Source organism: Mycothermus thermophilus (genome assembly GCF_041956435.1).
Source record: "Mycothermus thermophilus strain CBS 625.91 unplaced genomic scaffold VTJ04scaffold_8, whole genome shotgun sequence".
NCBI lineage: Eukaryota > Fungi > Ascomycota > Sordariomycetes > Sordariales > Chaetomiaceae > Mycothermus > Mycothermus thermophilus.
In genome coordinates, this window is record NW_027191434.1 from 1,179,969 (window position 1) to 1,205,269 (window position 25,301).

The window sequence follows — 25,301 nt, forward strand, 5'->3', positions numbered from 1 at the left end:
CCGCAGCACCTGTTGTTCATTTTCTTTCCTCTCAGCTTGGCATCTTCCATTTCAGCGTTTCCTCATCAGGGACACTAGGACCGAGATACTCTAAACACTTAAGACGTCTTCTTTTATTTATTCTCGTCCTCCAACTGTTTTCGGCATCAGGTCCCTCCTCTCATCCTCCTGTGCCTGTGCCGCGCCAAGGGGGCTCCACTTCTCAGAAACTCACACACGGACCCCCCGGGAACCCTTTCGAGGCACCCCCTTCTTCTTCCGTCCGTCCCTCGCCATCTATTTTTCTTTTCGTCCCCCAGGAGCCCAACTCTTATGACGAAACACCCTTCCCACCAGCCCGTTTCCCTCCCCAATATCCACCATAAAGCCATCTTTCGGCTATCTGTCGGTCCCGCGCTGCGCATGACTTTGGCCGCTCCAAACTGCCTGGCTCCGGCTTCTTCGGATTACGCCAGCCGTATTTGATGCCTTTTCTCGGACAACGGTGCTGCTCGTGCGACCCCCTACGCCTCCGTCGTCGCAATCATTCCCTGACGCCCACCCCGCATTTTACCCCTGCAGCCGCCGCTCGTCACTCAGCCTCGCCGGGCTGTCGCCATATCTTACCACCAGGCTTCGCACCCCTGATTTCTTCTCTCCCCTCCCACGCCTTTCCACTTTTCACCCACCACTACCACTACCACCACCACCACCACCACCCCTTCGTCAACCATGGCGGCGACATTTCGTCCCGTCAACAGTCCGCTCTCCGCGGCAGATCCCCCGAGGGACGACTCGCATGCCTCCGCCATGGCTGCAATGACCACCACCATGACGATGCGCCCGACCACGGCGCTTGCCCCCGCAACCCAGCCCCTCGATGACGGTCCCACCCCGACCCGGGCCACCTTCGCTGCTGCTCCAGGCTCCTCCCTCGCCTCCCAGAAACCCCTCCCCAACTCGCCCTTCCCAGAGTCGGTCCAGGTTCCATCCGCCGCCCCGACGACTACGACGACGACGATGTCCCGAAAGAGAGAGCACTCGCAACATTCGCGGAGGTCCAAGGAGTCGGACGACGTCGATATGGACGATTCCGACCCAGAGCCGCATCCCGCCGAGGAGCCCGCCCAGTCCGACGACGACAGCCAAAACGCCGACGAGGCCAAGTCCAAGAAGAAGAAGTCGCAGAGGTTTTACTGCACCGACTATCCGCCATGCAACCTGAGCTTCACACGCAGCGAACATTTGGCCCGTCACATCCGGTAGGTTATCGCTACGTTTGGCTACGTCATAAGCTTGCTGCGCTGACAAGTTGCACCTGCGCAGGAAACATACCGGCGAGCGCCCGTTCCAGTGTCACTGTTCCCGCCGCTTCTCGCGCCTCGATAACCTGCGACAGCATGCCCAGACGGTCCATGTCAACGAAGATATCCCCATCGACTCGCTGGCGGCCAGCGGGACCCGGTTCCAGCGACAGATCAGGACCGACAGGGTTCGCCAGGCTGGCCGTGCGCGCTCGTCGACGGCCGGCAGCGCCGGCCCAGGCGGGCGGGGCCACTCCAAGTCGCTTTCGACGTCCAACATTCCGAGTTTGAGCCCTCTCTCCTCGGCATACAGCCTCGCCGACGTCCGCCGCCGGCCTGCCCCGCTGATCATGGCCGACAACCGCCCGCGAACCTCGCTCGAGTCGTTCCGCGGACCCGACGGCCAATTTTACAGGCCGCCGTCGCCTGGCGACTTCAGCACGCCCACCTCGGCCACCTTCTCGACGGGTCAGAGCAGTCCCCGTTGGGGTCCGGTTGTATCGCCCAACTCGACCCACACCCGCTCGCACAGCATGTACTCGACGACGGGTGCAAGGACCCCCGGCCGTCGCCTGAGCGTGCCGTCTGCCGGCAACCCTTTCCAATCGCCTCTCACCCAATCGACCTCGCAATTCGGCCCGCTGGGCATCAACACGTCCAACGCCGGGGCTTTTTCGCCTGCCCAGAGCAGCCTTCTCGGATCGCCCACCTCTTCGACATGGTCTAGGAGGGATTCCATGTCGTCGGCTGCTGACGAGGCATGGCGCAGGCGCACCTGGCATCCCGACACCCGCGAATACACCATGTCCAGCCGCCTGAGCCAGGTCCTTCCGCCTCCCGAGATTCCTCCAGAAAAGATCACGCTGCCGCCCTTGAACCCCGTGAACCCGCCGCCGAAGCAGACGATTGTCCTCCCGCCTATCCAGTCCTTCGACCAGCCCCCGCCGCCTCCGCGCAAGCCCTCGCCCATGCTGATCGACTCGGACGCCCCGCCGAGGTACTTGCCACGTCCGGAGCCTACGTATGAGGAGCGGCAAGCCCCGCAGAATCAGTGGGACGGTGGTCTGCATCAGGGCCTGACGAGGCTGGACATCAACAACAGCACGCCGCCTCGGGACAGTGCTGGCGCTTGGGCCAATGAGGCGAATCAGGCTTTGCTCGCCCGCGTCGAACAGGCTCGTGTAAGGTTCGAGCCTGAAGTCAAGACGATGCCGTCGATTCCGCCGCCCGCCCCCGTTCAGCCTCCGTCCCAGCTGCCATCCATGAATCCCGCGGGCACGATGGGTCCGCGCCACCAGCATACCGTTTCAGCGCCGGCCTTCAGCTCTCCTCGCGAGTCGCGCCGTCACGGATGGTACAACGGTCCCGTCACGGTTCACCGGCCGACCGAGACCATTCAGGAGGTGCGCACCCCGCACGTTGATCGCATTGTCCATCCGAATATCAGCTCCTTCCGCGGGTTCCCGGCTCGCCAAGAACAGCAGCAGCCGCCCCAGCCGCAGCAGCCGCCGGTCTACATGACGCAGGGTCCTCCGCCTACGATGGAGCGCATGGAACGTATCCCGGAGCGGCCGGCCAATCAGCCTGGAAGCCCGGAATCGTTGCGTCGGCTGGAGGCATTGGTGGCTGTTGCGACGGGTCAGGGACCTGTGGCTACTGCTTCGTGATGGCGGCGGGGTTTTGAGTTTGGGAGGTCGACATTTTGACAAGAGTTTTTTGCTTTGGCAACAACCATCATCACTCGCTTGCATGGCACGTCACGTCACGACGTTTTCCTACATTTACGGAGGGAGAGATTTCCATACATGGGGATACATACACGGCGACGATCACTCGTTTTCTTCTGGTTTGGGTTTTCTGGTCATCCAAGGATACCCCATCATACTCCCCAACACCATCGTTTGGCTAGGCTTTTCAGTTTGCGTCACACATATCTCATACCCCCCGTTGCAAGGCTTGGTTGGAGTTGAGCTAGAGGGGTTTGTCTGTTTTGGGGGGTTTTGACAACTTTTTCTCTCGCTTTTTGGCGGGATTTATCTCGTCTCTTGACTGGTCTGATTTCTCTCGTCTCTTTTAACTCCACCTCTCCTCTTCTTTCTTTGATATCATGATGACTTCACACGCACGACACGATGATGACGACGATGATGACCACGACGGGGGAACTGGGTTCGGATTTTTTTTGCTGCTAGTTTCCTCGGTTTCTTTGATCTCTCTCAGGCGGCTGGGTTTGGGCTAAGGAGGATTGGGATTTGTTCAGGTATTTCCTTTTTGGGTATTACGTATCACGCAAGGGAGCAATGGATTGGAGGAACGGCATGCCTTGGGATACCCACTCTCAGTTTGGTCTCTTAGCACTATCGAAGGGGAGGTTGGGTTGGGGCGGGTTCCGGGGCAATTGGGCGGCTAAGGTGATTTTTGTTTTTGTGATTTTGGTTGTTTTTTTTGTTTTCTTCTTCGAGTTTGGGATGATGAGTTAGTTTAGTTTGCCTTTTAGGGTTCAGATTTTTTTGATGAATGAGATATCAAGATAGTTGATTCTACGTTGGTTTGTGAGTGATTATTGGTGAAGATGCTGGTTGTAAGATACTAATTTTGGTTGGAGATGGGGACTTTGATGCCGGGTTGACGTCTGCCAGGTCGTTTTGCTGTCCAAGATTCCTATGAGTGAGCACCTGTCTGGTAAGATTGCGAGATGCGTGTGGCTCTTACGAAGGCGTGAGTGGTGTCCGCTCAGATGACTCGCTGCCCGTGTCTTGGGGGTCAGGAGTCCCCCGACTGCCACTTCGGTGGTCCATTGCTTCGACCCGAGCCGAGTGCAGTTCCCCGATGGGGGGCTCCGGGTGTGTAACCTTCCCGGAGGACAGGCATGGAACCCGCCACCACCACATTACAGGCTGGACCTGTTTCTCATTATCAAAGCAAGACCCGTCACATGTATCAACATTCTCCTTTGATCCTCTCAAGGGGACTGCATCCTCGTCGCGCCTCCACATCAAGGACTGCCAGACAACGACCAAACCACTACCGTCATCACCAACCGCTCCCAATCGTCCGTTTTTTCTAGTAACCATTAGCTTACCAAACCCCTCTCCAAAAAAAAAAAATGGTAACCTTCAACATCATTTACACCGCCCCCATCAACCCCGCCGGCGTCTCCCCACGCCTGACTCTCGCCCAAGTCTGGGAGGGGCTGCGTTACAAAGTCCGCCGGCCCGAGCGGTTTGTTCCAGTCATTACGTCTTGCGAGATTCTTAGCTCTATTAGGTCCAGCTCCAGCTCCTCCAACAACAACAACAACAACAGGCCAAACTCTAGTATTACAGCCGACAAAACCAGCGCAGCTGACACGTCCGCCCCCGGAACGACCACCGCCGCGAACACAGGATCCAACTCCGGCCCGGACGGGGACCAGGATGGACCAGAAGAAGTCATCACCCGCCGCGTCACATTCCACCCGGATTCCGCACCCAAGAAGAAAACTGTTGTCGAGGTGTGTAAGCTGTACCCGCCCCGGCGGGTGGATTTTGTGCAGGAAGACGGGACTGTGATACAGAATTTTGTTGGCGACGGCCCGGAGGGGGAGATGTTTTTGACGTATGCTTTTGAGTGGAGGGTTCCGGGGGTTGCGGAGGGGGAGGACAAGAAGAGGGTGGAAGAGGGGTTTTGGAGGGTGAGTTCTTTTCTTTTTCTTCTTCTTCTCTTCTTTTTTCCCATCTCCTTGCTGTTGATTGGTTTTTGTTTGTTGCTGGTTTGGGTTGGGAATGGGTGGTAGTGGTGGTGGTTCGGGAAGAGGGGTGATGGTTGGAGTTGATGAGCTGTGAGTTGTGGCTGACAAAGAATTAACTTGACAGACGGCCAAGATGGCGGTTGAGGGCAGCATCGACACGATCAGGGCCATTGCTAAAGGGGAGATGACGATGGATTGATTGGGGATGTGGACGAGAGTGTTCACGCTGGTTTGGGTGGTTGAGTTGACTTGATGAGCTATTCTAACAACAGGAAAGGTGATTCTCAGGGGTATTAATTATGTTGTTATCCCCAGGCCCAAGCTGTTCCCTTTCACGTTTCCATCCTCAAGTCCGAATTCTTGCCTTATGTTCTCCTGCGCAGGTCCAAGTTCCCTGGCTCCCTTCCAGCCAAAAACGCGACGAGCGAACAATTCTAACAGATTCAGCATGTCTTTGACCTGCCCCAATTCCCTCCTCAAAGCCCCGGGCCGTCCAAAGCTCCCTCCCAATCTCCCTCAACCAGCTGGCTGTGAGGCTCATACATGACGGTCACACCGTTCTCCATCAGGTCGCTCACCAGGCAGCGGATGTTCCAGACCCCGTCGTTCCTCGCGCGCAACGCGTTCCAGAAACGCGCCAGGCCGCTGTACGTCGGATGTTTTGGAACTTCCTGGCCGTCTGCCGTGGAGAGATAGTGGCGGCCCAGCAACACGGGAGAGAAGTGTGCGGGTTGGTACGGCGGTGCGCCCGCCCCGTTATTGTCGTCGACCGGGTCGTGCTGGAAGTCCACATACCACCACGCCGCGTCGCTGCAGAAGCGAGGCTTTTCCGGGCCGGTGTTATCAGTCCAATACTCCATTTCGCTTTCCTCGCCGTTGTCGTTTACGCGCAGACGGAGCGTGGCTTTGTTGGTGTCCTCGTCGGTGGAGATCTCGAGACGGACGATGAGGGACTGGGTGCCGGTGGGAAGGAGGTGCTTGGTGATGGTGCTAGATACCAGAAGGTTACGAGGCATGTTATTACATGTTTGGCTTTAACTGACTGTTTAAGGGGATGAGGGACTCACGCCTTAGCCTTGGTCGGCGAATGGATCTCCAGCCGCGTCGTGACGATGTCGCCCGGCACGATGTCTATGAGTCCAGAGTCAGTAAAGAGCGCACCGGCGCCAGACTGAGACAGAGGCCCAACCACGCACAAAAGTCGTATTCACGATAATGCGGGAACCGCACCGCATCGAAGGTGGGACCGAGCCTGATGCTGGGGGTGACGGTGCTGTTGAGGGACTCGGCCCAGACCCAGAGCCCGACGTGCATTTCCGGCTGTGTCTTGCGGCCGTCGCCGTCGTCGCAGCCCAGGGCCGCGCCCACCTCGATGTGCGAGCCCATGTCGGACCTCTCGCCCCCAAACACGGACGGAACGACCCATGTTCCTTGGATGACGCTGAAGTTGCTGACGCCGGGGAAGTCGGAGGCGTGGAAGTTGACGCCGCACTTGTCTTCGTAGATGCGGTTGGCGTGGACGTGGTGGGGGTGGAGGGTGTTGAGGACCAGCACCGCGAGGGTGAGGAAGGAGAGGAAGGGTGAGGACGATGGAAACATGTTGGTTGGTTAGTTGTGGATATGGAGGCAAATCAGTGGCTGGTGGGTGGGTGGGTGGGTGTTGTTGTTGAAGGAAAGAAATAGTGTTGGAAAGTTACATGAAGAGAGGGAGGAAAATGAGGAGCAAAGATCGCGAGAGGGTAGGCTGATAACTATGGACTTCCACCACAGTCAGGTTGGGATGGGTTGGATCATAATGACTCTTTGGGTTCTGAGTTAGAACGTGGTCTTCTAGAAACCTTATGGCCACATAAACGGCAAGGTTGGTGACTGGAAGTCTTGATGGCTTTGCTGAGTTGTAGTCTTGGAGTAATTCATCTGATCTAGGGAGTAATTTGTCTGAGCAACGGAGTTTGTAAACAACAAAGAACAGGAACCTAAAGCAGAGAGTCATGGTTTAGGTTCCACAGAAAACAACGAGTGTGTTGGCCAAGGCCACGAAGACTCGTCAAAGAAGTCATAAAACCTGACGTTCACTTACTGGTTGCCAGGTTGGAGAGTCATTGAGGCTGGATGCCAGGTAAGGTTGTGTGTACCGACTCTCATAAATCCTACAGGGTATGACACATAAAACAAGGGGCAGCCAGGTCTCCTTCATGTCTTTGACAACCGCATCAACTGTGGATGCCCACAACAAAAAACCAAAGTGAGCGGTCTCTGACACGCAGACAATGCATTGTCATGGCAAAGGCCATTCCAGAAATCCATGACAAGAAGCCCTCGCCCGGACAACCACCATATAAACAGTATGTCAGATAGCTGTTGAGAGTTGCTCTTGAACTCAACATCGTCTTCTCAACCAACGTTGTTACCTATCTCAACCTCACTTCTCATCACAAACTCCGACTCTTCTGCGCTCTCTGCTCAAGTGAATCGGACCAAACATCTCCCCGGTGGGATAGAAGGTTTGGTCTTTGTTTATCACCCAAATACAATCTCATTGTTTCTGTCTAATCGAGTTCGTTCTTTGTTCATATAATTAGAGCACAGAACCCAATTTTGGAAACATCGCCACTGCTCCCAATTTCCGACCTCAACGCTCGGCCTCCAGCTGTTCTGCCTCCGAGTACAAAAAGCCATGAACCCCTTCACCATCTCCCTCCCTCTCCGTCCTCAACGGAACAACAATAACACCATCAACACCGGCCAGTCGACCCCAAAACACGACTTGTTAACCCTCCCCAACCAGGTAAGCAACATTTCTAACACCAACCATGGCTTCCCAACTCAACCTCCCCCGGTACAACTCCCCCAACCTCCGCCAGCCTTTCTCTAACAATGGCATCCCCGTCGAGATCATCAAGCGCATCGCCTATCATTGCGACACCACCTCGCTCGCCCGCTTCCTGCAATGCAACAGGCGCCTCAGGACCATCCTCCACGAGTACCTGTGGATGACGGGCATCGAGCGGCCGGGTAAACCCGCGCTCTACTGGGCCATCGAGACGGGCAACCTCTGGCTGGCGACGACCGCGCTGGTGTACTACCACGAGATGGGCGCCAAAGCCGCCGGCATGCTGGACGGCACCGCCGTCTTGTTCGACACGTTCGACTGGATCCCCAACGGCATGTACAACTTCCGCTGCGACCCGGCGAGCCGCATGCCGCAGTCGCCCATCATGCGCGCCGTCAAGGCCGGGTGGAACAAGCAGCGGCTGAAGGTGCTGATTGACGCCGGGTGTGATATCAATGTGCGGCGCAGGACCAACTGGGCCGACTTCCCCTCCCGCGGCGGCGAGCTGCACTACATGTGTGACCGGGACGCCTGCCAGGAGCTGACGGAGCCGTGGATGGAGTCGCTCGAGGACGATCCGAACCTGACGCACCCGTGCTGCGTGACGGCGCTGCACGATGCCATCATGACCAACCGGCCGGATCTGTTGGATTTTTTGCTGGCCAACGGCGCGGATCGGGGCAGGACGGGCCAGCCGGATTGGGAGGATGATGGGTTTGATAGTATTCTCCCGCTGCCCGAGTATTGCATCGCGCTGTGGTGGCCGGACGGGGTGCACAGGCTGGATCGGCTGGGTCAGGCGCAGATGCAGATTTTGTATGTGCTGCATCATTATGGGTATAATATCCGGCATTGGATTCCGGAGCTTTAGATGTGGGTGGGTAGGAATAGAGACTCCTGGTGAGCTTTGTTGATAAGAACTAGTTGACTTAGTATGGACGTTGCTTTTCAGGTTTCCTGGTGTGGATGTGACCTGTATGAGCTGTATGAGGTACTTCCGTTAAATAATGACTAGATAGATGAAATGTGTCGTGATCATAATTGCCATACTTATTTTCTCGGCATTTTTTCTGTCCCAAGTATCATTCTGTTTCCCTTTTGGGGTCTTTTTTCTGTCTCTTTGGAAACCTTGAGATGGAGGAACAGCGGATATTATCAAAATCCCCTTGGGGTTGTTGTCTTATTTCCGAATTTGGCAACCTGCAGCAAGAGGTGGTTCACTGAGGAACAATCCGGGAGACCAGTAAAGTGCGCGGAGTTCTTAATGCTCGATGCAAACCGTTGGATGCCATCGTCCAAAATGATAATCAAGCTGACATGAGAAGATGACTCGGTAAGAGCTTGGGAATTTCCCAGGACACTTTAAAATTCTCCTCAGAAATGTGCCACGGCTACAACGCCTTGGAGGTTTGGTTGGGATCGGAGGATTCCGCGAGAGAAAAACCCATCTTTAGTCCATGGTTATTACTCTGTAGAAGAAAACTACCTAAGTATAGTCTCCAGATGCCGCGGGTGACAGCCAGTCCCGAGATGACACAGAGCGGCCGCCTCCAGGGTCAAGCAAACACCGGTTTGGTGGATATATTGCTGGCAGGCTCCCGGGAGGGCTTCTCCCTTTTATTCTTCTTCTCCCACACCCTGGATTCAGCTGAATAGACTTGAATTCTATGAATTACTATGACTCGGCCGGGCCCTCGGCCTTTAGGGCCAGTTGCTTTCTTTTTCCACTGTCACGAGACTTGATAGTGGTAGCAGGAGGATCCGGCTGTTTTCATATCTCGACAAGTCACGACCTCATGCAAGTCCTGTCACATCTTAGCCCCCAAGGAAACCCCAATCCTTTTCTGCATGACGACGGCGTGAGCGGCCAGGAGGGTCATTCGGAGCAACTACAACCACCGCCATGAATGGATCGTGCTCCCCGTACATCTTGATAACTGATTACCAAGCCATGCCGTAGCTGATCATGTCCGGGTTGGGGAGAGGGTCCAGCTTTTAGATGCCCGTTGAAAAAGAACATGAGGGAATCATGGTTATCAGCTACAACGCCCAGCGGACTGTGATGAAGCCAAACCGGCTCAGCCACATACCGGGGAAGGGCGTCATTGCCACGATAGTAACTACCAGCTAGGTAGTGGCGTTGTGAATATGGCTGGTAGGTCATGTTGATGACACTCCAGGTTAGATGTCGATGGCAGACTTTGTGTTATTATGTGCTCACCAACCAGAGATCATATCGACCGAGGTACTGATATTCTGCTGCTTCGATGGGACACAGCGCTGTTCCACAAAATTACCTCTTATGTCAGGATAGTTTATAGCCCCGAACTATCCCCCCTCTTCGGCTCAGTAGGAAGTGTCTTCCGTCATCCTGATAGTGCAGTCGGCTGCTTTGATCGGCCGTCCGCATGTTGATAAGTTGATGTCGTCAGACAAAGTAATAACTTGCTGTTCAAGGTTTCAGCCTGATTCCTCAGCCAACCAAGCAAGTCAAACACATGTTTCATTGAGTGACTGTTAAACATATCCAGACTATTACCTTAGTCAGGACAGCTATAAAACCCCACAGCCCAGCTATCATGTCAGCCATATTAAGCGTTCGGAACGGACTTCCGGGAATGGGAGCAGAACATTTTTGCGCTTCTATACATTGGGACACCCATGGCGTGATGGTGGTCTGCCAGTCTTGGAGGATTCGAGAGAATAATGACGCCATGACAAAGAGTTTCAGCGCGGCGCAAAAACCAAAACGTCATCTCAGGACCCAGATCACTCAAACTAGCAAGATCGGAATCGACAGCCCTTCCAAAAAACATTGCTGTCGTAATTAACCTCAGGCGGCCCCAATGCGACCGTCCACGTCACCCTCGCAATATCCCACTGCAACCCGGGCCGTTCCAGCACCGCGGTAGGGGATAGCAGGTCAAGCTTTTTGTGCGACCACCGCATGAAGCATCTGACGATAACCCGGCGCATGAGGGAGTTCGCGGGGAACGCGCATCTTGGCAAGCGGCCATTTTGTGCGGTACTTTATATTAGCCTGAACGGAGCATCCCACTTGTTTCAACGGTTTCAACGGCCCCCAAGCCCCCGGCGCGCCCGCCGCTGCGCCGAAAGCTCCGGGCACGGTAGCATCGCGGCGGATCTGGGGGCGGGATGCCGCCCAATCGAAGATTCTGTCGAAGGGTTCGAAGCCGACGGGCGACGCGTCCGACCCGTCTCTCCCCCAGACTTTGAGCAACCCAGATGGCAAGATGGCATGCGGCTCCGCACGTTTCACAGGATATGCCGCGTTGAGAAGCCGATATCCCGGATCGGGCGGGCCAAGTGACGCGGAGCATCATGCTGCGGAACAGGCCACTTTCCTGACAGGGCTAGATGGAGAGGAGGAGGAGGAGGGCATGATGATGGAGATGGATGGGCCTGAGTTGTAGTCAAAGTCAAGTATTATTAGTATTAGTACCTCTCCGTCCACGCAGGCAATGCCCGCGAGGAAGAAGGACTTCTCTCGTCCAGGCGCCATGCAAGTTCGCCATCACACCTCTTCCTCCTCCGCCCTATTCCCCAACCTGAGGTGAAGCACTAACAAGATCGATCAACCACAACAATGCGGCTCCCATCCCTCTCCCCAACGGCCGCGGCCGCCACCGCCGCGGTCCTGCTCACCCAACTCACCACCGCCTCGCCCACCACCCACATCACCAAACGCCAGGCCGCCCTCGACGACTGCCTCGCCGCCGCCGGCGTGCCCACCGCCGCGCACAACTCGTCCGACTGGGACTACGGCGCGCACGCCTTCAACCAGCGTCTCAAGTACACCCCCGCGGCGATCGCGATCCCGACCACCACCGAGCATGTCCGTCTGGCGGTGGAGTGCGCGGCGCGGACGGGCGTGAAAGTGTCGGCCAAGTGCGGCGGGCACAGCTACGCGTCGTTTGGCATCGGTGGGGAGGACGGGCACCTGGTGGTGCATTTGGATTCGATGGACGAGGTGGTGCTGGATAAGGAGACCGGAGTGGCGACGGTGCAGGCCGGTGCGAGGCTGGGGCATGTCGCGACCGTGTTGGCGGCGGAGGGGAGGGATTTTAGTCATGGGACTTGTCCTGGGTGAGTAGTTACCTGAAGCATGGATGGGAGAGTCTTCTCTCACGCAGGACCGTCTTGTGCTTGTTGGAGAGTGAGTAATTCTAACCTAACCCCCCTCCCAGCGTCGGCGTGTCCGGCCACACCCTCCACGGCGGCTTCGGCTTCAGCTCGCACACGCACGGCCTCGCTCTCGACGCCGCTGTCGGCGCCACGGTGGTCCTCGCCAACGGCACCGTCGTCGAAACCTCCAAGACCGTCAACCCCTCCCTCTTCTGGGCCCTCCGCGGCGCCGGTTCCAACTTCGGCGTCGTCGTCTCCTGGTCCTTCCAAACCTTCTCCGTGCCCCCCGTCGTCACCGCCTTCGAAATCAACCTCCCGCAATGGCGCTCCAACGCGACCAACCTCGCGGCCGGCTTCTCCAACCTCCAAGACTGGTTGCTCGCCGGCGGCATGCCGCGGGAGCTGAACATGCGCATCCTCGCCAACGGCTTCACCTTCCGCCTCGAAGGGCTCTACCACGGCGACAAAACCGGCTTCTGGTCCGCCATCACCCCTCTTCTCCCTCTTCTCGGCACCAACGTCAACGCAACCAACGTCCGCGAACTGGACTGGATGTCCGGCTTCCGCGCCTTCGCCAACGCCTTCGTCATCGACACGAAGCGCCCGCACCGCGAGCAAGAAACCTTCTACACCAAATCCCTCGTCACCGGCGCACTCCCGGCCGACGTCCTCCAAAACGTGGCCACCTACTGGGTCAACGCGGCGCGCACGGCGTCCGGACGGTCGTGGTACGTCATCATCGACATGTACGGCGGTCCCAACTCGGCCATCACTGCCGTCGGCAAAGACGAGACGTCGTACGCCTTCCGCGACCCCAAGAAGCACCTGTTCCTGTACCAGTTCAACGACAGCATTTTCTTCGGGTCGTATCCGGCCAATGGGTTTTCGTTCCTGGATAACTGGATCAAGGCGTTCACGGACGGGCTGAGCGAGGATGAGTGGGGCATGTACATCAACTATGCCGACCCGCGGTTGGATCGGGACACGGCGCAGGAGGTGTATTACCGCGACAGCTTGCCAAGGTTGAGGCAGCTTAAGAAGGAGCTGGATCCGAACGAGGTGTTTTACTACCCGCAGGCTATTAAGCCGGCGGAGTTTTAGACGACGGGGGAGGAAAGGGTTGTACATACACATGGAAAGTGTACATAGGGAATATACCCAGGAGAGCACGCAGCACTAGAGAGATGGGTGAATGCTGTCTGTACATAGAGAAGACCAATGGCGGTATGAAACAAGACATTATCGTTCTTATATGCTCATGATAGAGTCCAGCTCATATTCAACATCCCAAACATGCATGATTGTGTCCATCCCGTGTACTGAACCAACCCATGATGCAGTAAACAACCAGAACAGAACAAAAGACCTTCCCCCTCTTATTCCAAAACACCACCCACCTTGCACATTCATACCCCCCTCTTCAACCGCCTATACCCCTCCAACCCCCTCTCCTCCAACCACTTCGCGAACCGCACACTCGGCGCGTCCACCCAGCGCTCCACAAACGCCGCCACCGCCAGCACCGGCAGCGTAAAACAACCAAACCACACGACACAAACCGTCCAATACAATAACCCCCCGCCCATCCCCTGCGGCAACCCCGCCAGGGCCTTGATCATGGAAATCATCCTCAACCCAAACAACACCAAGCAAAACTCATGCACCAGGTACATGGCAAACGACACCTTGGCGAGGTACTGGCAGGGGTACGACTCAAAAAAGGCGCGCAGCCGGGGCAGTTGGGAGACGGAAAGCAGCAGCAGGGCGCCGGCGACGGACCACCAGAAGCGGGCGGGATCTTCCATGAAGGCATACGCCGTGGAGGGCAGCCAGGCGCGGAGGATTTCGAAGCCTGGCATGGGTTTTGTGATGGCGGAGGCGTAGACGAGGGTGGGGAAGCCGGCGGCGTAGAAGGCGAAGAGGAAGACGACCGTCCAAAAGATAGGGCGGCGGTTGGGAGGGGATTCTTGGTGCTGCTCCTCCTCCTCTTGGCCGAGGTTGTGGTCGGCGATGAACATGCCCGCGGCGAAGCACGACAGGTTCCAACACCCCACGGCCATGGCGGCGACGCTGAGGAACCCCACGACGGCCATGCGCGTCCTGGCAGCCGTCACGCGGGCCAGGGCGAGCAGCAGCAGGTAGCAGAAGATGGAGCCGTAGTACTCGACGGGGATGGTCCAGATGACGGCGTCGTACTTGGGGTGGGTGATGTAGCCGCGGATGGCGCGCGAGAAGTTGTGGACCGGGTTGACGAGCTTGTTGGTCTCGACGATCCAGTCCCAGAGCTGTCCGAGGAAGGTTGGCTCCGGGCGGAAGTTGAAGTTGAGGGGCGGACCGTAGCCGAAGCGGGTGGTGAGCATCTCGACGAACGTCAAGATGATGGGCGGGAGGTAGAGGCGGAAGCCCCGGCGGAAGAGGGAAGACCCGACGGCATGGTACACGTCCCCTGGAGCGCGGGAGCGAATGAGGCGGAGACAGCGATGGGTGAGGACGTAGCCGGACAGGACAAAAAAGACAGACACGGCGCCGCCGCCGGCGACGAAGATGGTGCGGATGAAGGGGAGCTGGAGGGGGCTGTTCTGGTCCTCATCGGCGCGCCAGGCGGGTACGATGGATGCCCAGCAGCCCATGGTATGGAAGAGGTAAACGGCCAGGGCAGCGACGCCACGGACGCCATCGAGCCATGAGGTTCGCCGGAGACGGAGAGATCCGGGCTCCGGATAGCCGATGAGGGACCGGAGGGTGCCCAGGCCGCCACATGCAGCCCGGCCGAGACAGGAACGGGGAAATGCCCCGGAGGACGTCGTTGAGGGTCTGTCGGCGCCGTGGGGGTCGCCGAGGAGGCCTAGCTCGACGTCTTTGAGGTCATGATGGTCACGGCGGAGGCTGTTGATGGTGTAGTCTCCGCTGACACGAGATTTTGACGCCATCACGAGGGGTTGAGGACCCGGACAGGGCTGACAATCCTGGGAGGATGGAGGAGCCAAGCCCGGGCAAAAGCAATAATTGTCGTGATGTTGGTGTTGAGCGTGGCTGCCATGATGCACACAGCACGTGCCGTGGTGGTCGAGTTCGGGGCTGAAGAAGAGAGCCAAGAAACGGGGGGGAAATCATGTGCAAACGGCGCTAGACCAGAACAAACCAGACATGGCGCACTGCTACGAGCTGCCTCTGGCTTGGTGCTGCTGGGCTGTGGGGAGCTGCTTGGCCCTGACTGGCCCGTGCGTGTTCCTGATCTTGCCTCTTTTCGGCCATGGTCGCGTGCGCCAATGGAACGCTAGCACTGGGGCTTGACCTGGGTTCGTAACGGCCCCACATTGGAGAGGGGCCGGGGTTCGCATCACGGATTGGTCTGTGCGTTTTGATGTTGATGCGCACTCACAGCCACTGAAGCCGAAACACAAAAGGGGGAAGGAGATGGCATCGAGAAAAGAAGAAAAATAAGGAGTCGAATCAAGCAGTTGGGAAGCAGACAAGAGACAAAGAGAAGGAAAGAAAACGGCTCATCCGGGGCCAAGTCACTGGAAGGGAAGTGGAAAGTCGCAACGAGCAGCTGCAGCGCAATGACGCAGGGTCGAGAATGTGGGCCGAGGCACGTTTTGACGCAGGGATCGGCCAGGGACCAGCCAACCGGGATGCTAGCTCCATGTCAGAAGCCCCACTCTTCTTTGCTGCTTCGGGCTGGCTGCAAAGAAGGAGAGGGCTCCCCATGGTTTCGCTGCTTCCAAGCGATGCAGCGAACACAGCACTCTGCAGCAGCCGATTGCAGTGGACTGCATCGAATTGCGGTGGATGGCAGTGGGCATGGCATCGATGGTTGATGGCGCAAGGACCTGCAGCAATTGGCCCTGGCAGGAGAACACGATCTGGCAAGCACTGGCGACCGGCGACCGGGGGCAACGGGTTATCTCTTCCTTTTTTTCTCCACCTCCACCCGACTCCCACTTCGCACTTTGCCTTCATCCTCTTCTCCTCCTCTTTCTCCTCTTCCTTCCCCTCTCTTTTCTCTCCAACCTCCTCCCAGGTCAACGCCCCACGATCGCTACCTTGACCCGAGCGGATATTTGTCCGTTGCCACTCTTTGCTTGCCTTACACTTCGACGTTTCCAGCTTGTTTCAAGCTGCATTTTTCTTTTTTTTCCCTCGTGGCCCGACGCCAACCACACGCTCTCTGCTGCCTTCATCTGATATCTTCCGTCCGAAAATCCCGTTGCAGCCGAGCACCACAACCGTCGCATCCGGCCCTCGCTCGCATTTGAAACCCCACGAGTATACCTGTCCAAGGGTCCCCGACTTGTTGTCGCATTCAACTCTCCCTCCAACCTCGACAACTTCAACCTCAACCTACACACAACAACACAATCCGTCACAATGGGCTTCATCGAGCGCATCCAGGCCAAGATCGAGCTTCTCCGCCTCGAGAAGCGCTACACCCGCAGCCGCCACCGCCGCTCCACCTTCGTCTCCAACGCCATCTACGTCGACGGCGAGTACATCTACCAGTCCCCCAACACCACCGGCTCGTCCACTTCGACGTCGCGCACCGGCAGCTCCTTCAACTTCGACACCTCCTTCTCCTCGTCCTCCAAGCAGCAAAAGAAGATGAACCGCTGGTCCTCCATGCCCGGCTTCGGCTCCAACTCGCAGCCCCAGACCATGGGCATGCCGTCCACCCGCGACCAGGATTGGAGGCGTCGCGTTAGTTTCTCGGATGACCGCCACGACCGGTACTAAGCGTTGTTGGAGCTTCTTTGGCGTTGAGTTTTTGTGATTTCTTCGTCTCAATCGCCGGCGTTACGACACGCTTGTCGCATTTACCGTCCTTTTCGACCTCCGGATGAACGGCATTTGAGCTGGTGGCGGGTTCGGTTCTTCTGGGGGCGCTCAAACCGTCAGTCATGTCGATCCCCAAGGGGATGCGGTGACGGCGAGTCATGAAGAAGCAAGTTGCAATCGGATGTCTCGCCACTCGCCGGGACATGTCACGCGCCGGCCCCCGAAGTCGCGGCCTCTCCACGCGACGACGCGATCCATGCCGAGGCAAACGGTGCAAGGTCGACCTGTTTCTGCTTTCGTTGCTTTCTTGTATCATTTCTTTTCATGACGACCAAAAGCTCGGCTTCGGCTGGCAGGCGGGATATTTTTATGGAAACCGGTTATGACCCATTCATGACGACTGAGCATATGGTATTGTTACTATACCTTTGTTATCTGTCACTCATTACTACACGATTAATATTCCCCTGGGGTTAGCTGCGTTGGATTGGACGTTTGATACTGCTACATGGGAGGGGCCAGGAAGGTTGGGTGAGGCTTGAAAGGAAGAGAAACGTTGGGACGTGGCACACGTTGCCGATGTTGACGTGGGGAGGATGGCTCGGGAGGGCCAATTCATGGATGTACTCTGGCCGAGCAGTGACGGCGTTAATATTGACGACGTTGCCGCTCGTGTACATACCTAGATAGGGTTCCATGGCATGGCAATACAGGCCGTTCCACTGTACACACCTAGGCGCGTCTGACAATGGTGGTCTGAAATGTGCTCAGATGGGGTGTCGATTCAACTTGTCCCAGGACATGGTGCACTACAGCAGGGCGATGACATGTCCATAACGACAACTGCTATGGGGACGGTCAATTGGACCTAAAAACAGAACGCTCAATGCCAAATTGTGAAACACGCAAAGCAATGACACCTGGAGCAGATCTTGACGCCCAGCTCATGGAAACCCGTATTATTAGTTCCTGACTACTTCCGCCAAATATATCGTCACATAATTCCTCATACTCACCGTCCTCTAGACATCCTCGGGGCCTTGGCCAGGGAGATGTGGAAGCCCTATTACACCAACACGTTAGTATCAGTCAAGCCGACACGTATTACAGCAACCATCCCAACCCACCCACACCACCTGGCTTGCTTGTACGTAGTATGTAGAAGCTAGCTACCTTAGGTAGGAAAGTAGGCAAGGCAGGGTAAGACGGCATGGCAATAGGGAAAAATAGGTCGGTAGGTAGGCAGGGTAGGCACTTACACCCATCAATATCCTCCTCCACCACCCTCTCCACCGCACACTTATTCATAACCTGCACGCTCTGACTCCTCAACGGCCGTCCATTCTCACATCCGCTAGCCATGCAATCCGAGTCCATCGCCTTTTGCAACGCGTCCCCCTTCCAGCCAAAGACGTAGTCGGCGTGCGTGCCGTAGCCGACCCCATCGCCGCGGCCGCCGTAGGAAAGGACGAACGGGTTGGAACCGTCCGCCGGCCAGAGGTGGTTGAAGGAGGAGGTGTCCCAGAGGGTTTCGAGGGTTATTTGGGGCGTGCGGACCGGGTGGGAAGGGGGGCAGGGCCCTGCTGGGGAGAAGGATTCGCGCGTCGTGGAGTACATGTGGGATTGGTGGGAGGGGGTGTCGAGGTTTTTGCCGTCCCAGCAGCTGTTGGTTTGTTAGTACCCTCGGTTAGAAGGCTGCTGCTGCTCGGAGAGAGATCAGGGGTTGGGTTAGGTTGGGGTGGTGGTGGTGAGTGGCGAAGTCGAGGGAAGGATGGAGTGAATGAGTGAGTTGAGTATGGGGGTTGTTTACTTGAGCTTGGGATGTATGATGGGGAGTTAAGGCTGAGGGACAGTACAAAAGGGAGGGGGAGGACGTACGCAGGGAAGTGGTGTATCGTCATGATGCCCGCCTTACACGGGCGGTCGGGGAAGGTTGGGAGTTCGGGGAAGCGAGTGCCCGGGTTGTCGAGACAGACGAAACGCAGGCCCGGGTTGCCGCGGATGCTGGGTTGGGACGCGAAAGCTGGGTTGCCCACTGTCATTCGGAAGCCCTATGTACCGGAGAGAAGAAAACGACAATGGTTAGTGATCCTCACCAAAGATGGTCAACAGTCGAACAGAAGGACCAAAAACCAACCGGCTTAAACGCCGTAACCTTCACACCCCCATTCGAACTCAGACTATGCTGCGTATAATACACCGTCATGCCGCCATTGATCCCGTTGGGCAGGCCCGTGTTCTGCATGATGGGCACGCGCTTGTACGACCCGTTCTCGGCGCGGAAGAAGAGCACGGCGGTCCAGTAGTTGGAGAAGTTGTCGCTGAAGGTGCACGTCGTGCAGGTCGCGTGCGCGGCCACGTCGTCGGTCGGCATGGTCGCGTTGAAGGCGTTGCCGCCCACGATTTGGTGCAGGTGCGCGCTCGGGATGTTGCCGGGCTCGACGAGCGGGTCGAGCCGCTGGATGGTGAGGGTGGAGCAGCCGAAGCGGAGGCCCGCGTGGGCGAGGGGAAGGAAGAGGAGAAGGAGGAGGTTCATGGTGGTGGTGGCGGGTAGGTTGGGAGGGATTAGGTGGGTGAAGGGGGAGAGGATAGGAGGGTTGAGGAGAGGTTTACTTGGACGCGAAAGGTTGTTGAGACGGGCGTGGATTGCCTAGCTGAGGCTTGATGGGTTGAGGTATTATCCTATATGCTCCTTGATACCCCAACCATGTCCCTCGCACTCAGTATGATCGGCCCGTAAAGACTTGCCGCCTAACGTCCATGGACTCACCCCCATCCATTATCCCCCTTATTTCTAGGTGCCGGCTTACATGACCATGATTGCGATGCGCAGAAGCCAAAGAAGGATGTCTTGTATGTGAAATGTCAACTTATACAACGGTTAATCCTCGGGATGTAGCCCCGAGCCCGGAATCGGCCAGGATGTTGGGCCGAAACCGATCAAGCTCAGCATGTATATCCAACGTGCATACAAAACGGGGAGCTACGTCGTATTGCTTCACGTTGAAGTCCATAGTCGACCAATCATCCCCGATGGTCTAAAGTCCAGGATATAGAATTGGCAGGGCGGCCAGTTGGACGGCAGGCCAGTTAATTAGAAGTAGAGGATCGAGGACGTACTGTAAGATGGGTTCTCATCGGATTCGTCGGCGAAGGGAACATCTGCCGGACCAGCCATCTGCCGAGAGTGACGGCGCAGGCTGTACAACATACCGGGGAGAGAGAGCCCTTTACCCGGGGCTTTGTGTAGCATGAGGTTGTGGGTATAAGTCAGCGGCACGTGATTGGATATAAGTGATGGACGTTGAGGTGTTTTAAACCTAACCCAGGGGTTGGACGGTCTCGGTGGTTTGGAAGTTTTGTAGTAGAGGAATAGGAAAGCGGATGGAAAGGATATCTCGTCTCTTTCCAAACATGGCCTGTCCATGTGGGTTGGTGCCCTGGGATGAGATCATCCCGCAGAAAAGAGAGGATAGGGGGACATATTAACAAGGTTGTTTTAGATTCCAATAATGTCCAACAAAGCTAAGACATTTAAGACGGCCACGCCGTGGTGACTAGGGCCAGGACCGTCAAGCCTAATAAACGTGCTTCCACCGTACATCGAACTGTTGTTCATATCCAGCTGTCTATTCTACCAAAGCCAGAAAACCAAACATCTCCTTTCCAAACCGTTTCCCATTGCACGAAACCCTCTATTATCAACTCAAATCCAAATCCTAGCCCCGGCCCTTACCAGAACCCCTTCACGGACTGCGCCTAGTCGTCGTAGTAGTCGTCCTCTGCCGGTACTTGTCCGCCCCCTCCTCCCACCGAGCCACTTTCTCCCACCGCTCCGTTGTCTTGGTGCTCCACCGGCGGTTTCCCTTCTTCTCGGTCCCGAGTCTGGGAAGTGGTCCGAGACTGTCGACATCGACCTCGACGCCGGGCCGAACAACGGCGGGGTACGGCGGGTAGGTGGCGTACGGGTCGGCGCCGCCGCTGCTGCCGGTTCTCGGGGTTGAAGGGGCGCTTGCAGACGAGAAGGAATAACGGCGGTGCCGCGATCCCTGGTGGCGGGCGTCGGAGAACGACGACGAAGAGGAGTGAGTCCCTCGGGAGGAGGTCGTTGGGGGAGGGTATTTGTGATGGTGAGGAGCATAAGAATAGTCGGGAGGTTGGTGGAAAGCGGGGTGGTCGTGGTAATAGCTGTGATAGAACCTGGAAGGTTCCTTGGCCAGGTCAGGTCCGAGTCCGGACAGGCCTTTTTCCCTCCGCCTTTTGATCTTCTCTTCCACGGCCTTTGCTTCCTCCTCCAGCCTCATCCGCTCAGTTCGCAGCTCGGCAAGCTTCTTGTCTCTCCTTGCTGCCTCCCTGGCCGCGGACTTTGCCCTTCGGGCTGCCTCTGTTTCGAGGGACTCCTGCAGCGCCCGGGCGAGGGCCTCTTCCTCTTCCAGCTCCTTGGCACGCCAGAGCTGTTCCTGGAGTTTTCGGTCCAGTTTTAGCTGACGTTCTCGCTCCTCTTGTTGGTGGAGGATTCTGGCACGTTGCTCGGCGTAGGTTTCGTTCGTGTCGATGACGAGACTGGGCCGCCGGGAGCGGTGCTTTCCCGCGCCAGGCCTGTGTTCATGCTCGGCAGGCTTAAGGTTTGTCGACTTGAGTCTGTCGTCGGGGAGGTACTTCCACCAGGGCGTGGCGTCTCCAGCAATGGGCGGCACCTCAATAACCACGTCAGGATCTACGCGAGGAGGTTTGACACCCTCAAGCCTGCGGAGAGCGTCAGCCCTCTCTCTCTCTTCCCGCTGCAGCTCCTCTCGGAGCAGGGCCAGCCGTTCTGCCCTGAGCTCTGCCTCGCGTCGCCGTCGCATTATCTCATCGTACTCTTTGCGCGACTGTAGCATGGCAAGGCGCAAAGCCTCGAGCTCCTCAGGTTCAAGGGTGCCTTCCTCCGTGATTCGGTCTTTATTAGGCCGCCAGTCTGGGCCGTCATGAAACACGGGCTTGGTGGGTGACGAAAGCCGCGAGTGGTGAGTTGAGCGGGTGCCCCTGGATGGAGATGTCGAGCTCTTCTTGGTGTGAGCCTTGCCGTCTTTGTGAGCCGGGTCAAGATGCCATTTCTTGCTTCGATATTCGACATCTTCGAGAACCCAGGCATCTCCGTGGGTTGGTTTCCTGGTTCGTCGGGATGAGAGTTAGCTTCCGGCTATTTCCTTGATCGGGGGAAATCAGTCTAGTAAGAAGACACGCACAGTGGAGGAGAGAGAGGAATCCCAGAGCGTCGCTTGCTGCGCTCAGATGCGTCATGTTTCTGAGACCCCATGGAGCTGCGGGGATTGATGTAGGTGGTGCCCGTATTGAAGCTCTTGAAGGACTCGGAGCTGGAGGACGAAGTCCGCGGAGACAGTGGCCGGCTCATGGTGGCTCACTGACGATATGGACGGTTATGGCAACAGAGGCTATGGGAAATGCTGCGACCTCTGTTGGCGCTGAGATGGAACGGTGAGAAAAAGAGGTTTGAGTTTGGCGAGAGGAACCTGATCCCATGAGACGTGGATGGCCGAGGTATTTAACAGAAGATCCGCGAAGGAGAGAAGGGGACACATTTATGCTAGAAGGTTCATGAGGTAAGGGTGGACTGGCTTCCATAGGTACCTCGTCTTGTTGATGGAGGGGGTCCGGATCAGGAGCCGGAGTTGTTTCCAATCTTCATTGGTCATTGTCGGAGACGGGTCCTCAAGTCCCAAGGTCTTTGCGTAGACTTGCAGAGAAAACAGAGGGACAAAGACAAATGGAATTCATAATAGCTCCTGTGACAGGATGCAGACAATGGCGGACGGTGTCCGACTTGTGGCTTCCCAGGTCTCCAAACTGGAACATCTACAAGCCACAGAACAATACAGTGTCTATAGCACAATGCCCGGAACATGACAAGACTTAGTCAAGAAGACAATCAACAAAGGAGGGGAGTCAAGGGTGGTTTCACGGGGACTCTGGGCCGCTGTCATGTAAGCTCCGGTAGCTGGAGGTTCCGATGCAGGTATCCGTTTTTGTGTCTCGGAAGACCTTTCAGCGCAGCCCATGTGAACAGAGCCAGGAATAGCCTTTTTTGCTAGGAAAGAACACTGAAAGAGACAGAATCTCCCTTGTTGGCCATCCGATGCTCTTGAATAATGGGAGTGTTGCGTCTAAGATGTGAAGTGTCTGTGGAATATTTCGTCTACATGAGTGTAGCCAAAAAAGGAGATAAAAATTTGGTGTTCAAATCCCGGCAGACTCAAGCCTTTGATGAATCTTGATGTTGTGAAGGCATTTATCAACCAGCTCATGTTGGATACTGGACAAAAAGTCCAAAAAGAACATCAGAACTCGGATACCGGGAGTCGAACCCGGGGCTGTTGAGAGAGCAGTCAACTGTTGGAACAGTTGAGAGTCAACGATGTTACCGCTACACCATACCCGATCAAATCGTGTGTGGTTCCGAAGTGTGGAGAGAGTAGGGTTGCGATGGGTACTTGAGCTTGTTCCGGAGAGAGGTCCACTGCTCATCGTTTGCCAAGAGTGCTGTGTAAGCATTAGAGGTGCTCTGCTCGGAGCCTTTCTAGGTCGAAAGATGAGAGAGACCTCTTGGTCTCTCGGAATTAAAGCAGTGTTGTCTAGATGTGGTAATAATACAACCAACATAACAAGAAATTTCCTTGGTTTGAACCTTGGCATTTTGTTTGGAAAACTGGAGAAAGTCGTCAACGCAAGCATGACGTCACTTGTCCAAGTCAGGAAACAAACCAACAAGACACGGATATTATGACAAGTGTGTGCTACAGCCATGGTTAGATGATATCATGATCTGTGGCTCGACCTAGCATGTGAGGTCTATATCCGTGGTTCGAGGTAAAATCCAAGAAACAGACAGGCTTCAAATTTAATCCAACTCTGCCCCTTGAAGTCTTAGAGTCTGCAGTGGGTTGTCGTCTTCTGTATTCAAACTTTGGGAAATAATACCAAAAGGTCAGGCAGCTAGCCAAAGACCTTAGTCATGGCCAATATGATGACGGCCCCATCCAGAAAGTGTCCGTATTTTCCCTTGACCCACGTGTTTGGCGTGCGTACTCGGTTTGATCACTGACCCATTCACAGCTCTCTCTGATTTCTTGCGCCTGGCAATCCAATGGCTCCGCTACTCATGGAAAGATATCCTGACGCTAGCTGTCATCGGCGGTGCTGCCCTCGGTGTAAGTCTCCAACATCGTCCGCATCCCCAACACAGGAACCTTAGTTTAACCGCATCCAGATCAACTCCGCCCCCGTTCCCTTCACCCGCAACTTCCCCATCACCTTCAACTCCTCCGGCGACATCGTCTACCCGGACCTAGCCTATCCAAGCCACCGGGGCTGGGTCATCTCGCCCACCGCGTCGGGCCTCATCTGCAGCATCATCCCCATCGGCATCATCACCCTCGCGCAGATCCGGATCCGCTCCTTCTGGGACTGGAACAATGCCATCTTCGGGACGCTGTACACGCTCGTCCTCACCGCGCTATTCCAATGCGTCATCAAGATCCTCGTCGGCAGCTACCGGCCGTACTGGCTTGAAGTCTGCAGACCCGATGTCTCGCTGGCCGCGGCCCACAACGCCACCGGCCTCAACGGCGCCGGGTTCCAGCGCGTCATGTTCACGCCCGAGGTCTGCACCAACCCAGACAAGCACGCCCTCCGAATCGCCATGACCGGCTTCCCCTCAGGCCATTCCGCGACCGCCTTTGCGGGCTTCACGTTCTTGTTCCTATGGATGAACGCAAAACTGAAAGTCTGGGCAAATTACCAGCCCAGCTTGTACTGGCTTGCGCTTCTTTTGTGCCCAATCCTCGGGGCTATCCTGATTGCTGGGTCATTGACCATCGACATGGCGCACCATTGGTATGACATTGTCGGCGGAGCGGTGCTGGGGTTTGCCCTGGCAGTCATGGTGTACCGTGTGCTGTATGCCGCGGTGTGGGATTGGAGGTACAACCACGTCCCGCTGCGGAGGGATCGCGAGTATGACTACACGTTCCGGTCGGATGGAGCGTATGTCATGCCGCACCCGGATATGTGGACGCACAGAGACATTTTTGTGCGCAAGTTGAACTGGATGACGAAGTCCGATTGGGAGAAGATGCGGCCCGAACGTAGGGAAGAGTTGGGCAAGGCTATGAGGGCGTCAAGGGTGAATGGACACAAGGGCCCGGACCCGGCAACGCTGAGGGATGAGCAGGTTGAGGAGGCGGGAGTGAGTTATCCCCAGCTTGCCGCTTCAGAACCGCTGGAGGGGAATGCCGCGGTGGGAGCGAGACGGTACAAGCCACCGATAGCAGGAGACGAGATGGTTTGAGGAGGCTGATGAGGCTTGGCTGTCAGCATGAAAGCTGATAGTTAGACAAAAGGCCATTACATCAGGGCTGACTGCCAGGCTGAGACGGGAGCGGGAATTGGATAATAACGAACGTGGCGGAGCAGGTAATACTAGAATCAATTATGATCAGGTAGCGGGAAATCCTTTCCGTAGAGTCCAAATAAG

General features: G+C 56.4%; 12 protein-coding genes and 1 non-coding gene across 13 annotated transcripts; 7 read left to right on the forward strand and 6 right to left on the reverse strand.

Annotated features, from left to right (window-relative positions):
• Positions 1-711: 711 nt before the first annotated feature.
• VTJ04DRAFT_10904 (uncharacterized protein) lies at positions 712-2,950 on the forward strand (the record flags this gene model as incomplete). Its single annotated transcript, XM_069358694.1, has 2 exons — positions 712-1,241; positions 1,306-2,950. 2 exons carry the CDS (start codon positions 712-714, stop codon positions 2,948-2,950), a joined length of 2,175 nt encoding a protein of 724 aa, XP_069214232.1.
• A 406-nt stretch (positions 2,951-3,356) lies between these two features.
• On the reverse strand, positions 3,357-4,081 carry VTJ04DRAFT_10905 (uncharacterized protein; the record flags this gene model as incomplete). The annotated part of the gene is made up of 4 exons (XM_069358695.1): positions 3,357-3,518; positions 3,573-3,689; positions 3,914-3,944; positions 3,996-4,081. 4 exons carry the CDS (start codon positions 4,079-4,081, stop codon positions 3,357-3,359), a joined length of 396 nt encoding a protein of 131 aa, XP_069214233.1.
• A 308-nt stretch (positions 4,082-4,389) lies between these two features.
• VTJ04DRAFT_10906 (uncharacterized protein) lies at positions 4,390-5,212 on the forward strand (the record flags this gene model as incomplete). Its single annotated transcript, XM_069358696.1, has 2 exons — positions 4,390-4,956; positions 5,138-5,212. 2 exons carry the CDS (start codon positions 4,390-4,392, stop codon positions 5,210-5,212), a joined length of 642 nt encoding a protein of 213 aa, XP_069214234.1.
• A 277-nt stretch (positions 5,213-5,489) lies between these two features.
• VTJ04DRAFT_10907 (uncharacterized protein) lies at positions 5,490-6,612 on the reverse strand (the record flags this gene model as incomplete). Its single annotated transcript, XM_069358697.1, has 3 exons — positions 5,490-6,003; positions 6,081-6,144; positions 6,210-6,612. The coding sequence occupies 3 exons, from the start codon at positions 6,610-6,612 to the stop codon at positions 5,490-5,492; spliced, it is 981 nt and encodes a 326-aa protein (XP_069214235.1).
• Positions 6,613-7,690: 1,078 nt separating this feature from the next.
• On the forward strand, positions 7,691-8,717 carry VTJ04DRAFT_10908 (uncharacterized protein; the record flags this gene model as incomplete). The annotated part of the gene is made up of 2 exons (XM_069358698.1): positions 7,691-7,801; positions 7,908-8,717. The coding sequence occupies 2 exons, from the start codon at positions 7,691-7,693 to the stop codon at positions 8,715-8,717; spliced, it is 921 nt and encodes a 306-aa protein (XP_069214236.1).
• A 2,076-nt stretch (positions 8,718-10,793) lies between these two features.
• On the forward strand, positions 10,794-11,280 carry VTJ04DRAFT_10909 (uncharacterized protein; the record flags this gene model as incomplete). Its single annotated transcript, XM_069358699.1, has 2 exons — positions 10,794-10,866; positions 10,934-11,280. 2 exons carry the CDS (start codon positions 10,794-10,796, stop codon positions 11,278-11,280), a joined length of 420 nt encoding a protein of 139 aa, XP_069214237.1.
• Positions 11,281-11,453: 173 nt separating this feature from the next.
• VTJ04DRAFT_10910 (uncharacterized protein) lies at positions 11,454-13,093 on the forward strand (the record flags this gene model as incomplete). The annotated part of the gene is made up of 2 exons (XM_069358701.1): positions 11,454-11,953; positions 12,055-13,093. The coding sequence occupies 2 exons, from the start codon at positions 11,454-11,456 to the stop codon at positions 13,091-13,093; spliced, it is 1,539 nt and encodes a 512-aa protein (XP_069214238.1).
• A 305-nt stretch (positions 13,094-13,398) lies between these two features.
• VTJ04DRAFT_10911 (uncharacterized protein) lies at positions 13,399-14,922 on the reverse strand (the record flags this gene model as incomplete). Its single annotated transcript, XM_069358702.1, has 1 exon — positions 13,399-14,922. The coding sequence occupies one exon, from the start codon at positions 14,920-14,922 to the stop codon at positions 13,399-13,401; it is 1,524 nt and encodes a 507-aa protein (XP_069214239.1).
• A 1,441-nt stretch (positions 14,923-16,363) lies between these two features.
• Positions 16,364-16,726, forward strand: VTJ04DRAFT_10912 (uncharacterized protein; the record flags this gene model as incomplete). The annotated part of the gene is made up of 1 exon (XM_069358703.1): positions 16,364-16,726. The coding sequence occupies one exon, from the start codon at positions 16,364-16,366 to the stop codon at positions 16,724-16,726; it is 363 nt and encodes a 120-aa protein (XP_069214240.1).
• Positions 16,727-17,790: 1,064 nt separating this feature from the next.
• Positions 17,791-19,304, reverse strand: VTJ04DRAFT_10913 (uncharacterized protein; the record flags this gene model as incomplete). The annotated part of the gene is made up of 4 exons (XM_069358704.1): positions 17,791-17,831; positions 18,028-18,431; positions 18,647-18,819; positions 18,906-19,304. 4 exons carry the CDS (start codon positions 19,302-19,304, stop codon positions 17,791-17,793), a joined length of 1,017 nt encoding a protein of 338 aa, XP_069214241.1.
• A 1,210-nt stretch (positions 19,305-20,514) lies between these two features.
• Positions 20,515-22,163, reverse strand: VTJ04DRAFT_10914 (uncharacterized protein; the record flags this gene model as incomplete). The annotated part of the gene is made up of 2 exons (XM_069358705.1): positions 20,515-21,919; positions 21,997-22,163. 2 exons carry the CDS (start codon positions 22,161-22,163, stop codon positions 20,515-20,517), a joined length of 1,572 nt encoding a protein of 523 aa, XP_069214242.1.
• A 949-nt stretch (positions 22,164-23,112) lies between these two features.
• Positions 23,113-23,207, reverse strand: VTJ04DRAFT_t156. Its single transcript has one exon. It is a non-coding gene; the product is annotated as a tRNA-Glu (tRNA).
• A 573-nt stretch (positions 23,208-23,780) lies between these two features.
• Positions 23,781-25,115, forward strand: VTJ04DRAFT_10915 (uncharacterized protein; the record flags this gene model as incomplete). The annotated part of the gene is made up of 3 exons (XM_069358706.1): positions 23,781-23,814; positions 23,882-23,976; positions 24,036-25,115. The coding sequence occupies 3 exons, from the start codon at positions 23,781-23,783 to the stop codon at positions 25,113-25,115; spliced, it is 1,209 nt and encodes a 402-aa protein (XP_069214243.1).
• Positions 25,116-25,301: the final 186 nt, after the last annotated feature.